The following is a 15,550-nucleotide window of genomic DNA, read 5'->3' as shown; positions in this document are numbered from 1 at the left end:
ACGATTTAATTGACATTGTGACTTTGACAGAAACTTGGTCCAAAGGATCCAACCTTAAGCGTATCTGGCACACAACTGGTTAACCATCCCTCAACAGATCTAGTTGGACCACATAAAGTACTGTCAGCCCTCACGCTCCTCTGCCAAATCTGCCTTCTATTATAGCATCATCTTGGAGAGCAAAGACAACCTCTGGCTTCTTTTCTTCATAACCAACCATCTCTTTAGACCCCTCTCCCCTGCCCCTTCCATCCTCACCTCCAACGACAAGTATGAACCTTTGTCACTAAGATTGAGATCAACGGTTCAGCTGCTTCGGCCGGATCCCATATCCACCAAGCCAATCCTCCCCCAAGCTCCTCCTACGCAGCCCTGAACCCACGTCCTTCTTTAGTTTCTATCCCATCTTCCCCTCCCCTCCCCCCTGCCCTCTCCAAGCTCGTCTTGTCCATGAGACCCAACCTCCTGCTCACTTGACCCCATTCCAACAAAACTTCTAACCACCCAACATCCTTCCTGGCCTCCATACTAGCTGACATTGTAAGTGGTTCCCTCTCCTCAGGTACTGTCCCCCCCTCCCTTTCAAAACCACTGTCAAATGACATCCTCTGTGACTGTGACCTTGATGTATATATTGCCTCGTCCTTCTCAATCACTCAGCAGATGGTCAACCATGTTATCCTCCTTCAAAGCCTCTCCTCCAAATTCCAGTTCAGTTTGACAGCCCTCACTTGATTCCATTCTTACCCATCTAATCAAAGCAAGAGCATCATGAATGGCCTCTCTTCCCACCCCATAGTTACCTCTAGACTCCCTTAAGGAGCTATCATTGGCCCTCTCCTGTTCCTCACCTACATTTATCCCCTTGGCAACATCATCTGAAGAAATAGGGTTAGCTTCCACATGACACCCAGTTCTACCTTGCCACCACCTTTCTGGACCCCTCCACCGCCTCTGTGATGTCAAAATGCTTGATTTTCATCCAGTAATGGATGAGATGAAATTTCTTTCAGTTAAACATCTGCTAGGGGCCAAAGATGACAGCTCTAGTTCTAACAAAATTAAAAACAGTCTCTCAACTAGCTCATGAAAGCCCTGTACACATGCTCCACTTTACCTAAATTTCCATTATTCCCAGGGCATGTGGCTTTCATAGCTTTCGTAAATTCATCCCATGAACCAGAAGCACTCTCATCACGGATCTTCTCTCTTGTCAAGGAGCCGTTCTTAAAACTAGAGACAAGGCACTGAGTTAGGTGAGGACATAAATTTGTCTCAAATAACATTTCTTTTACATTAAAATTTATTTGGCTGTCATTTTAAACATTTTCTTACAGATTCCTGTATGACTGATAGAATCCTCAAAATGCCGTATAATGCCATATTATAAACACAGGATAACCTCTCTCTCCACCCTCCCAGTGATCCTGGGATAAAGTGGACTTTGTGAAGGAAAATTTCATTTGCAAACACAAACACAAACACATAAAATATCTTTGAACTCATCAATATAGCCTGAGGAGTAACCACTTACAATAGAATCACCGAATTTTACACCATTGAAGAATTTTGAGCTTTTTGATTATGTGACTTCTTGGTGCGTGGACTTAAGGAGGACTAAGTAGTAGTCTATACCCATAGTCTGCTTTACATGACAAAGGTGACTAAGGTGGGGATAAGCCCTTGATACCAGTTACGGCCCACAACGACACTGAAATCCAAGTAAACATATCCCTTCAAGCTGAAGCTTTAAAGACAGTTGCAAGTTTTGGACACCCCATTCCTCCTTTGTCTCTGAGCCTATGATCTATAATGGAAAGAAATGGTATTTCACAAGAACATTTGGCACACATGCACCAACATAATACCGACATGGAAAAGGGAATATTTACTCTTGGAGACCATGAATGGTGGGAGGTTGTCTTTAACGTGGGACAGCATGTCGATGTTATTTGTTGTTATTTAGATTGTTATGATTGTAATACTTTTTCTCATTTGTATTATTAGAAGAACTTTGCATAGATGTCATAGTGACCTGAGCTTCTTGAAATGACAACGCCGAATGTCTTCGATTCACTAGTGTATCTGTGGTGAGCACAATTCGGGTTCAAGAGTGTGATCACATTTAAAGTGAGTGGTATACAGCAGTGCTTTGCTACATTGACCATGCTTTCTACCCCACTATCCTCCAAAGGCCACTTTGTTCATTGAAAGCTAACGTCTACCAATGTCAATTAGACTCCCACAGAAAACCACTGCCTAACATACGATGGTGCTTCAAACAGAATTAGTATTTCAGTTAAAGGTTATAATAAAAATCAACTGATGTTAAACAGCTGACCAATTATTTTTGTTAGGCAGGGGTATTAAGGGTTATGGAACCAAGATGGGTAGATGGAGTTGAGATACAGATCAGCCATGATCTAATCGAATGGCAGAACAGGCTCAAGGGGCTGAATGGCCTACTCCTGTTCCTATGTTCCTTTTTCAAGATTAACCAGACTGTGATTTTTATGGAGCCATAAAAAGTTAACATATTATGCACCTCTCTAAGTTGTCAAGTAATAATTCAGGATTTTCACCATTCTTTATGGGCCATATTTGGGTTGGGACCTAGTTATGCCGAATGCTACCTCTTTTTCTACTTCAGAAATTTCTCAACGGTAGGGTTGGGTACGTAATATGCGCAAACACAAATGGGCAGGCATATTATGACACCATCCAAATAAGGCAAATATGGAATATGGCATATTTCTTGCCATTTATGTTTTAGCAGCGTGGACGCAAGAGACACCTGTACTTCCCTGGCATCCATTGTTGCTAAGAGCATGGGTGATTTAAATTCAAAAGGCCAGTTTCCCAAAAGCAAGAGCATTGGATTGCTTTCAGGAAAGCGGTCTCAAGTGAAAGTGGCAGCACTTTCAAGTTTTTTTTTTAATTCCACTCCCTCTTGCCTCTGGGCCTGAATTTCCACCTGCCCTCCCGATCATTCAATCAGTACCAGGGTATGCCAGTACCCCGACCCTAGCATTTAAACAGTCAGGGCACATCCGTTGAGGGGGTGGAGGGAGGGAGTTCCGCCCTCCCCACCCCCAAATCCGCACCGAAGTGTCCTCCATTGGAATTTTCAGCCCGCAATCTTTGAGGACTGGTATTATAGGTCTAGGAAGACAATCCCTCTCAAAGGAGTTTGCCTCTTCTTAGTCTATTAAAAAGCAGCACTAACAATAACCACTGAAGATGTCCACAACTCAGGCCAATGTAACCCACTGTCCAAGCTAAGGGTGGAAGTAGATAACAACAGGGATATAAAACGAGGCAAAAAGAGGATAAAATAAACAAACATTCATATTCAGCTGCCTTCAGCTCTTGTTTATCTATTTCAGAAACTATCCTTTACCATATGAGTGCCATGTAGGCATTGCTGTCGACAGGATTACAGAAGATATGTCCCTCCAGGGTAGGCCTTGGGTCCTGAATCCAGAGAAAGACAGTGTCACTTGTCCCAAGGCTTACCTAGAAAATTCAATAAAAAGGCACATTAAAAGCAATTGCAAATCCAAGATGAAGGAAGATGGTTTATTATACATGTTTTCTGAATATAAAATCAAGAAAATCGTAACACTGTTATACTAATGTTTTCACATTCTAATTTTCCTAAAATCAATTTGATACAAATAAGTCCACCAGATGCATTAAACAAGGGAATGTCACTATCCGTTCTCCTATTAAAAAAAATCTAACAGTTGCAAAGAACCAGTATTAACATTATCCTTTCTCTGCTGATTTTTCTTTTAGTACATTTGTTTAAACCATGTGCTGATGGCACTGACAGAACATGCTGACGTGAGCAGAAATATCAGTACAAACAATAAGTAAATCAAGGTTTAAAAATTAAAGTTGGTGTTAATTATTTTTAACCAGTTGATTTAAATGGAGTAAACGCCCCTTAATTTAAAGGCCTGAGAGATACAGAAAATAATGAAGTATATTTCTGTTAATACCAGAAAATACAGATTTATTTCTCACTGTTTACATCACACTGACTCATTCTTCAGTATGGGGATCATCACACATAACCTGTACACAGATTAGCAGCTGGTGTTCACCATTACATCTCCTTTCAATAAAAACTTCCAAAATGAAAAAAGGCAACTGCAAAAACATTGTTTTTTATTTGCTCTTGGGATAGGCAACACTGGCAAGGCTGCATTAATTGTTGACCCTAGTTGCCCCAAAAAGCTGATGATGGGCCTCCTTTTTGAACTGCTCTAGTCACCACGGTGAACTCTGCTGCTTATGGAACGAAGCCAGGAAGCAATTCTTTACACAGAGGGTGACCGAAATAATGTTTCCGCAGGTTAGTTTTGAATTTACAACCCAAGTGCAGGCCATGTCCTCTGGTTCTACTATTCTGGACAAGGTGAAACAGCTTGTCATGGTCTATATTATCTAGTCTCTTTAGAATCTTAAAAACAGCAAATCATATCACTTCTCAACCTTCTCTTTTCCAGTGAGACATGCTCAATTTACATAATCGTGCATCATAATCCAATCCCTCCATTCCCTCAAGCATTCTGGTTGCCCTCTTCTTTATCTTTTCAACAGCTGCAATATCCTTTTTGTACTGCACTGACCAGAACTGTACACAGTATTCCAAGTGCGGTTGCACCAATGATTTGTAAAGTGGCAGAATTACCTTACTATTTCAGCCCAATCTTGATCTTTTAATGCATCTCAACATCTGATTTGCTTTACTCACTGCCACCAAGCATTGTTGCAATAGCTTCAATTTATTGTCAATCAGAACCCACAGATCTCTTTCATTTTCCATACTCATTACTTTCTTTCCATTTAAGTGATAGTCCTTCCTGGATTCTTTGTCCCCATGTGTAGCTTATCCTGTTCAACTTGAGTCTACCAGCTTCATTAGCTTTGTATTATCTGAAAATTTAGGCAGTGTGTTTGTGACTCCTCACTCCAGATCATTTGTGAAGATATTAAACAACAGTGGTCCCAGAACAATCCCCTGTGGGACCCCAAAGGTTACATTCTCCCAGGCTAGTGACAATTTGTACCACCACCCACTGGATTCTATCGGTCAACCAATTAGGTATCCATTGTAAAATATTTCCACTAATTCGCGCTTTCTTCATTTTCACCAGCCTTTCCAGAGGAACTGTATCAAAGACATTACTGGAATCCAAGTACACCACATCCACTGCCTTACCCCTATCAAGCTCCTTTGTCACACCCTCAGCAATGGTTAGTGTTACTGACAGATGTCCAAGAGCAGGTCATCTATCTCTCAACAAGGGATGGGTACCATAGTGTGCAAAGGGACTTAAAATGTGTTGGACAGGTAAGAAACCAAAATAAACTATAAATGAATAATTATATTATTTACTGCTTTGCCCTTTCAGAACTTTTACTATTTAACTCTTCGTCTATTTGACTTGGAGGTTAAAGAGGAATTGTTAAAACACAGCCAACTTTTCTCATTGTTTTAACTTGAATGCTCACTAACCACAGCACAAATGCAAGCTCCTCAAAAATAAAAAAGTACTCACTGCTATATCTCCCTGCTGAAGTCGCATTCCTGCCAGTGATGCTGTAAGATAGAAGAGATTCCACTTTGTTTTTTTAACAAATCAATATCTTTATGTTCAGAACTGCATTCCATCTCTGAAAAGCTTATTTAACTCATGCCTTACTTTTCAATAGCTGACAGAATCTCTGTAACTAGATTTTATTTTTAAATCATTAAGTATCCCTAAAATGAATCATCATATGCTTACCATTTCTGAACACGAGAAAGTTGTTTACAACGATGGAAGCACCCAAAAATGGAAGGATCCTGTATATGTGAGAGTTTAAAAATGATACTATTTCATCAAATACTGGAAATCTGAAATAGAACAGGTTCGTCAGCATCTGGAAAGAGAAAAGACAAGTTAATGTTTCAGGTGTATACCCTTCATCAAACTGGATTCGGAAGAAGAGCATACACTCAAAACATTAACTTATCTTTTCTCTTTGAAAATGCCGAGTGACCTGCTATGCATTTTCTGTTTTTATTTCAGATTTCATCACTGTCTTAATGGAAACAGAAAGAACCGGTGCTAGTCCGGGAAAGAGACGCCCACTCAATAAGTAGCCCTGCCACGAAACCAATTATCCACCCCCCCCCCCACCCCCCCACCACTAATGCACTGTGGCTATGGTATATACTTTCTCCAGCAACTCACCAACCTGACTTCAACAGCACCTAGAATCATAGAATGGTTATAGCACAGAAGGAGGCCATTCGGCCCAGCAATCCAGTTAGTTCCATTTCCCCGCTCCTTCCCCGTAGCCCTGCAAATTTTTTCCCTTCAAGTATTTATCCAATTCCTTTTTGAAAGCCACGATTGAATCTGTTTCTACCACCCTTTCAGGCAGCACATTCCAGGTCATAACTACTCATAAGAACATAAGAATTAGGAACAGGAGTAGGCCATACAGCTCCTCGAGCCTGCTCTGCCATTCAATAAGATCATGGTTGATCTTCGACCTCGACTCCACTTTCCCGCCCGATACCCATATTCCTTGATTCCCTTAGAGTCCAAAAATCTAGCGATCTCAGCCTTGAATATATTCAATGATTCAGCATCCACAGCCCTTTGGGGGAGAGAATTCCAAAGATTCACAACCCTCAGTGAAGAAATTCCTCCTCATCTCAGTCTTAAATGGCCGGCCCCTTATCCTGAGACTATGCCCTCTAGTTCTAGACTCTCCAGCCATGGGAAACAACCTCTCAGCATCACATTTACTCGCTGTGTAAAAAAGTTTTTCCTCATGTCATCTTTGGCTCTTTTGCCAATCACCTTAAATTTGTGCCCTCTGGTTCTCGACCCTTCCGCCAATGGGAACAGTTTCTCTTTATTTAAACCCTTCATGATTTTGAATACTTCTATCAAATCTCCTCTCAACCTTCTCTTCTCTAAAGGAGATCAGCCCAGCTTCTCCAGTCTATCCACATAATTGAAGTCCCTCATCCCCAGAATCATTCTAGTAAATCTCTTCTGCACCCTCTCTAAGGCCTTCACATCCTTCCTAAAGTTGCCCAGAATTGGACTGAACCAGTGTTTCATAAAGGTTCAACATATCTTACTTGCTTTTGTACTCTATGCTTCTATTTGTAAAATCCAGAACCTCCCAGTTCTGCAATTCCTACCAAGAACGACTAGAAACTTCCAAGTTGCACACCATCCTAAATTGCACATATAGTGCTCTTCCTTCAGCATTGCTGGTTAAAATCTTAGAATTCTGTATCTAACACCATTGTGGGAGCTCTATCACCATGATGACTTCAGTTGTTCAAAAAGATGGCCCTCTTCTCAGTGCAACCAGGGAATGGCAATAAATGTGGTCTTGCCAGCATCATCCACATCCCAAAATTAAAAAGTCCACAACATGACCATTCTCTGTAGATTCATTTCTCCCTCTCAAACATATTTCTTTAATATAACAAGTCTTTTATTTCTCCTCTTTTCATTTTCTTTCTGAATCCATCCTGCATATCCCCACAAAATATTTGTGGTCTGTATTAAAGATGATTCATTACAACGGATTGTTGATGCAAAAATTATTCTGAAGTGGATACTGTTATGGAAGTAAGTGGGTTGGTGGAACGAGTGTTCAAGCATGGAGCTGCCTACACCCCAAATTCCTGATCTCAGATGTACCAGAGAGGCTCTAAACAATGTATAATCATTCTCAGAAAGAGGGATGGGGAGCAAAAGTCAGACCCCTCTTGCATATTTCCTACTGGCCCTCAAGACTGGCACTGAAGGCAGCCCAGGTGCCGATTCCATGATCGACCCTTCCATCAGCAAATGGTGCTAATGTGTGGCATGGAAAAACCCAAAGAATGGGAGAAAATGTACTTAAAACAAGGGAGAGCATTTTACACTTATTTAAATGAGGGTGGTAATATGCAAACAGAATATCAATCTGTAATTAAAAAACAATTTGTAAATCCCTTTAAATTTGTCCAGAGGTAATCTGTGTCCATCGATCAGCAGAGAGCATCTCACTGTACCAATGACATATCCACTCATTACACTCCGTAGACTCTGAGGAAGACGACAGCTGATATTTGCAACAAAATACAAGACTATAATCATACCTGGATTGTCTCCTGTAAAAGCAATGACTTTACACTCAGAACTGAATCCAAAACGTTTCACATAGTATGGAGATACTGAGCCCTAAGTAGAAGCAGAGGAATGGTTGTTAGAAAAGAAAAAGGAAATTGATGTTCCTCGTGCATGCAGCTAATACAAACACCAGTCAGTTAATAGAAGCACCACCGCAGAAAACAAAAGATTTCCTTTAGCTAATTGTTTTCATCACTCACTGAAGACAATTGGGGAAAGAGTTAGTCTCAGATTAAAGGTGCTCTTTGCAGGACAGTGTTCAAACTAAAAGGTGATTTTAAGGCTGGCTAGTTCCAGAAAGAGTCTGGAGTAACCTGCTTGATAAAATGTCCACTGGTGTACCACCATGTGCACTGCTCCTGGGTAGTGCAGTGGGTTAGGCACTGAACTTTCTTGCTGACATTCCCATTCAGCATGCCCACTGGGGGCTAACCTCACCAATCTCCTTTCCATCCTGCTCACGCTACCCACCACTGAACGCCTGGACTCTTCTGGCAGACCAACAATCGTCACCCTCTCCTATTTCCCTCCAGAATGTCTGCTCACTCACCAACAAGGCCCTTGCCATCCACAACCTCATTGTGAAGATCATATTGACATCTTGGCTTTAACCGAAATTTAGCACCTTACTGAAGCCTCCCCATCTGGCAAAACTCTCCACCACCCACCCTGCCCAAACCCCCACGGTGGTGATGTGACCATTATCAGTAAGCCACGCCTTGGTCTTTCCCCAACTACTCTGGTACTTTCTCCTCGTTCAAGTACTTCACCTTGCTCCATCCCTTTCACCTCCTTCAAAATCCTTGTTGTCCTACCAACCCCAAGCCCCACCCTGAGTTTCTCCCCGAAATAGCCTCTCTTCTTTCTTCCTTTAGCCTCTACGCTTAGCGACTCATCTTAGGTGATTTCAATCTCCGTCTCAGCTTCCCTTGCCCTTTCTCTTCTGAATTCACTATCATCTTGTCCTCTCTAAACCTCTCTCTCCAGATAAACTCTCCTATCTATATTCCCAGTCATCCTCTTAACCTAGCCATTTTCCCATGTCTTTCCACTCCCATGGTATCAATCACCAACAAGGCTTGTGAAAAAAGCTTTTCACATTTCTCTTCACAATATCATCCCTCGTAATATCCTTGTGAGTCTATGCTGCACCCTTCCATTGCTTTTGTACCCTTCCAATAATGAGGTGCCTAAAACTGAATACAATACTCCAACTTGTACAAGTTCAAAATGACCTCTTGCTTTTGTATTTTACACCTCTAAATGTAAAATCATGGATTCTATTTGCCTTTTTATGCTTGCCACTCTTAATGACCTGTCTATCTGCATACCAAGATTTCTCTGCTCCATTTAAAACTTACTATTTAAGGTATATTTTTTCCCTATTCTTACTTGCAAAATAAGTTCCTTCATATTTTTCTACACTGAAGTGCATTTGTCACCCATCAGACATACTTGCTCTCGAGGCATTACAAAGAAGGTTCACTCAGTTAATCCCGGAGATGAGGGGGTGGACATATGAGGAGAGGTTGAGTAGATTGGGACTCTACTCATTGGAGTTCAGAAGAATGAGAGGTGATCTTATTGAAACATATAAGATTGTGAAGGGGCTTGATCGGGTGGATGCAGTAAGGATGTTCCCAAGGATGGGTGAAACTAGAACTAGGGGGCATAATCTTAGAATAAGGGGCTGCTCCTTCAAAACTGAGATGAGGGGAAACTTCTTCACTCAGAGGGTGGTAGGTCTGTGGAATTTGCTGCCCCAGGAAGCTGTGGAAGCTACATCATTGAATAAATTCAAAGCAGAAATAGACAGTTTCCTAGAAGTGAAGGGAATTAGGGGTTACGGGGAGCGGGCAGGAAATTGGACATGAATTTAGATTTGAGGTTAGGATCAGATCAGCCATGATCTTATTAAATGGCGGAGCAGGCTCGAAGGGCCGATTGGCCTACTCCTGCTCCTATTTCTTATGTTCTTATGTAACCTGCTAGTCTATTTAAATCCTTTTGCAGTTTTTCACAATCCTGGTCATAAATTACCAAACCTTCAATTTTATTATCAACAGATTTTGATTGTGTTCTCTCAAAACCTAGGTCCAGATCTAGACACATTGCCGTGTCTTCAATTTATTTTCATAGTACCATAGTAGGTACAGCACAGGAGACGGCCATTCAGCCCATTGTGCCTGTTCTGGCTCTTTGAAAGAGCTATCCAATTAGTCCCATTCCCCTGCTCTTTCCCCATAGCCCTGTACTTTTTTTCCTTTCAAGTATTTATCGAATTCCCTTTTGAAATTTACTGTTGAATCTGTTTCCACCACCCTTTCAGGCAGTGCATTCCAGGTCATAACAACTCGCTGCATAAAAAAAAGTTTCCTCATGTCGCCACAGGCTCTTTTGCCGATCACCTTAAATCTGTGTCCTCTGGTTAACGACCCTTCTGCCACTGGAAACAGTTTCTCCTTATTTACTCTATCAAAACCGTGCATGATTTTGAACACCTCTATCAAATTTCCTCTCAACCTTCTCTGCTCTAAGGAGAACAACCCCAGCTTCTCCAGTGTCTCCACATAACTGAAGTCCCTCATCCCTGTTACCATTCTAGTAAATCTCTTCTGCACCCCAGTTCCAGCATAAATTCTTTTGTATAGAAGCACAGAGCTGCACAAAACATTGAATGGTGTGCACTCCAAGTGATGTTGGGTCGATACTGCTTACAGCAGCAGAAGTCTGGTCGAGTGGAGTGAGAGAGAACAACAGGTTAGTTCCTGCATCAACTGACTGAGGTCATGTTGCACCAAGTGCACAATTAAATTCATTATACTGTGGGGTATACTCCAATTAATCCCATAGTTCATAGTACCATAGTAGGCACAGCATAGGAGGAGGCCTTCTGGCCCATCATGCCTGCGCCGGCTCTTTGAAAGAGCTATCCAATTAGTCCCTGCTCTTTCCCATAGCCCTGTAATTCTTTTTTCCTTCAAGTATTTATTGAATTCCCTTTTGAAATTTACTATTGAATCTGTTTCCACAACCCTTTCAGGCAGTGCATTCCAGTGCTGGAATTGGGTACACAGTACTGAAATGGCCCTTATTAAAGTCACAAATGACATCCTATGTGACTGACGATGGTAAACTATCCCTCCTCATCCTCCTCGACCTGTCTGCAGCCTTTGATGCGGTTGACCACACCATTCTCCTCCAATGCCTTTCCTCTGTCGTCTAGCTGGGTGGGACTGCGCTCGCCGGGTTCCATTTTTAATTTATCCAGTCGTAGCCAGAGAATCAATGGCTTCTCTTCCCACTCCCGCACCGTTATCTCTGAAGTCCCCCAAAGATCTATCCTTGACCCCCTCCTATTTCTCATCTACATGCTGCCCCTCGGCGACATCATCCAAAAACACGTCAGATGCCACATGTACGCAGATGACACCCAACTTTACCTCACCACCACTTCTCTCGACCCCTCCACTGTCTCATTTGTCACAATGTGGAGATGCCGGTGATGGACTGGGGTTGACAATTGTAAACAATTTTACAACACCAAGTTATAGTCCAACAAATTTATTTTAAATTCCACAAGCTTTCGGAGGCTTCCTCCTTCGTCAGGCTTCCTCCTTCCTCCTTCTACACCGTTCACCTGACGAAGGAGGAAGCCTCCGAAAGCTTGTGGAATTTAAAATAAATTTGTTGGACTATAACTTGGTGTTGTAAAATTGTTTACAATTTTCATTTGTCACACTGCTTGTCTGACTGGATGAGCAAAAATTTCCTCCAACTAAACATCGGGAAGACCGAAGCCATTGTCTTTGGTCCCCACCACAAACTCCATTCCCTAGCCACCGACTCCATCCCTCTCCCTGGCCACTGTCTGAGGCTGAACCAGGCCGTTCGCAACCTTGCCGTTCTATTCGACCCTGAGATGAGCTTCCGACCACATATCTGCTCCATCACCAAGAACGCCTACTTCCATCTCCGTAACATCGCCCATCTTCATCCCTGCCTCAGCTTATCTGCTGCTGAAACCCTCATCCATACCTTTGTTGCCTCTAGACTGGACTATTCCAATTGTCTCCTGGCCAGCCTCCCATCTTGCACCCACCATAAACTTGAGCGCATCCAAAACTCTGCTGTCCCTATCCTAACTCACACCAAGTCCCGTTCTCCCATAACCCCTGTGCTTGCTGACCTACATTGGCTCCCGGTCTGGAAACACCTCGATTTTAAAATTCTCATCCTTGGGTTCAAATCCCTCCATGGCCTCACCCCTCCCTATCTCTGTAACCTCCTCCAGCCCTACGACCCTCCGAGATCTCTGCGCTCCTCCAATTCTCGCCTCTTGCGCATCCCCGATTTTAATCGCTCCACCATTGGTGGCCGTACCTTCAGTTGCCTATGCCCTAAGCTCTGGAATTCCCTCCCTAAGCCTCTCCAACTCTAGCTCCTCCTCTTAAGACGCTCCTTAAAACCAATCTCTTTGACCAAGCTTTTGGTCACCTGTCCTAATACCTCCTTATATGGCTCGGTGTCAAATTTTGTTTGATAACGCTCCTGTGAAGCGCTTTGGGACGTTTTATGATGTTAAAGGCGCTTTTTTTTATTCGTTCATGGGATGTGGGCGTTGCTGGCGAGGCCGACATTTATTGCCCATCCCTAATTGCCCTTGAGAAGGTGGTGGTGAGCTGCCTTCTTGAACCGCTGCAGTCCATGTGGTGAAGGTTCTCCCACAGTGCTGTTAGGGAGTTAAAGGCGCTATATAAATGCAAGTTGTTGTTGGTACCTAAAATTTTAAAGGGGGAATTGAACGGTTTTTAATTCATTCTTTAGTCAAGGTGCAACTTCCATCTTAAATCAACAAGGAGGAGATAGCAGAGGTACTATTATATAATATACAGAAAAATTCATTAGAAAAGGGAATAGTGCCAGAGGACTGGCGGACAGCTAATGTTATTCCTGTATTTAAAATGGGAGCTAGAACAAGTCCGGGCAACTACAGACCAGTTAGCTTAACGTTGGTGGTGGGAAAGATAATTAAATCTTTACTCAAAGATGTAATAGAAAGACATCTAGAGAACGAAAGTATAATAAAGAATAGTCAGCAAGGATTTCAGAAGGGAAAGTCATGCTTGACCAACCTTATTGAATTCTTTGAAGTAACAGAAAGTGGAGACACTTGGAGTCAGGGGACAAGTAGCAGAACGGATAGCAAGCTGGCTACAAAACAGAAAACAGAGAGTAGTGGTTAAGTGTACGTACTCAGACTGGCAAAAGGTGGGAAGTGGTGTTCCACAGGGATCGGTGCTGGGACCACTGTTGTTCACAATTTACATTAACGATTTGGATTCGGGAATTGGAAGTACAATTTCAAAATTTGAGGACACCAAATTGGGGGATGTAGTTAATACAAAGGAAGAATGCATCAAAATGCAAGAGGACATTAATAAACTTGCAGAATGGGCACGTAATTGGCAAATGAATTTCACTATGGATAAGCGTAAGGTGGTGCATTTTGATAGGAAGAATAAGGAGGCCACCGGCTGCTTGGATAATAAGAGTCTAAACGGGAGAGAGGAGCAAAGAGATCTCGGCGTACAGATACGCAAATCACTAAAAGTAGCGACGCAGGTTAATAAGGCCATAAAAAAGGTAAACCAAGCACTGGGGTTCATTTCTAGAGGGATAAAATTGAAAAGCAAAGAAGTTATGTTAAACTAATATAGAACCTTGGTCAGACCACACTTGGAATACTGTGCACAGTTCTGGTCTCCATATTATAGAAAGGATGTAGAGGCACAGGAGAGGGTGCAAAAAAAGGTTCACAAGGATGATACCAGAATTGAAAGGATATCCTTATCAGAAAATGCTGAACAGGCTGGGGCTCTTTTCTCTAGAAAAAAGGCTGACAGGTGTCGTGACAGAGGTCTTTAAGATAATGATAGGGTTTGATAGGGTAGAAGTAGAGAAATTGTTTCCACTTGTGGCGGAGTCCAAAACTAGGGGTCAAAAATATAAAATAGTCACTGATAAATCCAAGAGGGAGTTCAGGAGAAACTTCTTTACCCAAAGAGTAGGAAGAATGTGGAATGCGCTACCACAAGGAGTAGTTGAGGCAAATAGCATAGATGCATTTAAGGGGAAGCTAGAAAAGCACACGAAGAAGAAAGGAATAGAAGGGTATGCTGCTGGGGGTAGATGCAGGGGGGAGGGAGAAGGCTCGTGTGGAGCATAAACCGATTATGATAATATGGTAAAATGAAAGTGCTTTCAGTCTGCCTGCATTTGCAGTCTTTGGCCACTGAGTGGGGTTGTAGTGCAAACCCTTTTGCTGGATCCTGATATTGGTTTTGTGATTTGAGGTGAGTGAAAGGTAAGTTATTCTTCAACTTTTGTTCCAAAATTTAAATTTTGTTCAAAAATAAATCGTATTTTCTCCTTTCCAAGATAAGGACAGCTGCACAACAACCCAGGCCCCCCACACAGATGTGCTGGCAACTGTCCCATCAACGTTCAGCACCTGTGCACGACTGTAGCTACTGCGCCCAGCCACTCTCTCCCTGTCCCAACTTATGGTTTGTTCGTAATGGCTACAAGGTCCCTACCCCAAGCAACTATTTACCACAACCACCACCCACCCCCCCACCTCCCCCACTCACCGGCCCTTGTTGGTGCTGGAACTAGCTCTGCCGCCACAGGTGATCGACTCGTAAATTTTAAAACTCAAACAACGACTTGATGCCCATATTCATTCTCACTTTCACACCCCTCCTAAGGAATGCAATCTTCTCCAATCCTACTTCCCACTCTTTCAGCTCTAGTTTACCTTCCACTCCAACACCGATGGCAGACATTCAGCTATCACGTCCCTACAATCTAGAATTTTCTTTTAAACCCTCTCCAACTGTACTTAAAATAGATAAGTCACCCGGTCCAGATGGGATGCATCCTAGGTTGCTGAGGGAAGTAAGGGTGGAAATTGTGGAGGTACTGATCATAATCTTCAAAATATCCGTAGATACGGGGGTGGTGCCAGAGGACTGGAGAATTGCAAATGTTACACCCTTGTTCAAAAAACGGTGTAAGGATAAACCCAGCAACTATAGACCAATCAGTTTTTTTTATTCGTTCATGGCATGTGGGCGTCGCTGGCAAGACCAGCATTTATTGCCCATTCCTAATTGCCCTTCAGAAGGTGGTGGTGAGCCGCCATCTTGAACCGCTGCAGTCCGTGTGGTGAAGGTTCTCCCACAGTGCTGTTAGGAAGGGAGTTCCAGGATTTTGACCCAGCGACGATGAAGGAACGGCGATATATTTCCAAGTCGGGATGGTGTGTGACTTGGAGGGGAACGTGC

The 15,550-nt window shown here is 42.7% G+C and overlaps 1 protein-coding gene across 4 annotated transcripts in view; it reads right to left on the bottom strand.

Moving 5' to 3' along the window:
- xylb (xylulokinase homolog (H. influenzae)) overlaps positions 1 to 15,550 on the bottom strand; it is a 204,801-nt gene that overhangs the window by 144,871 nt on the left and 44,380 nt on the right. For all 4 annotated transcript variants that reach the window (XR_010957849.1, XM_067967913.1, XM_067967897.1 and 1 more), the window contains 4 exons: positions 8,171 to 8,252; positions 5,571 to 5,611; positions 3,401 to 3,516; positions 1,118 to 1,233 (listed from right to left, as the gene is read on the bottom strand). Coding sequence is in view for 3 of the 4 variants with exons in the window: in XM_067967913.1 (XP_067824014.1) it covers positions 1,118 to 1,233; positions 3,401 to 3,516; positions 5,571 to 5,611; positions 8,171 to 8,252 (355 nt within the window). In the remaining variant the exon portion in view is untranslated. The remainder of the gene's footprint in view (positions 1 to 1,117; positions 1,234 to 3,400; positions 3,517 to 5,570; positions 5,612 to 8,170; positions 8,253 to 15,550) is intronic.

This window comes from Heptranchias perlo, chromosome 2 (assembly GCF_035084215.1).
Source record: "Heptranchias perlo isolate sHepPer1 chromosome 2, sHepPer1.hap1, whole genome shotgun sequence".
NCBI lineage: Eukaryota > Metazoa > Chordata > Chondrichthyes > Hexanchiformes > Hexanchidae > Heptranchias > Heptranchias perlo.
The sequence above is the reverse complement of the archived record's forward strand: the minus strand, read 5'-3'. Positions and strand labels throughout refer to the sequence as shown.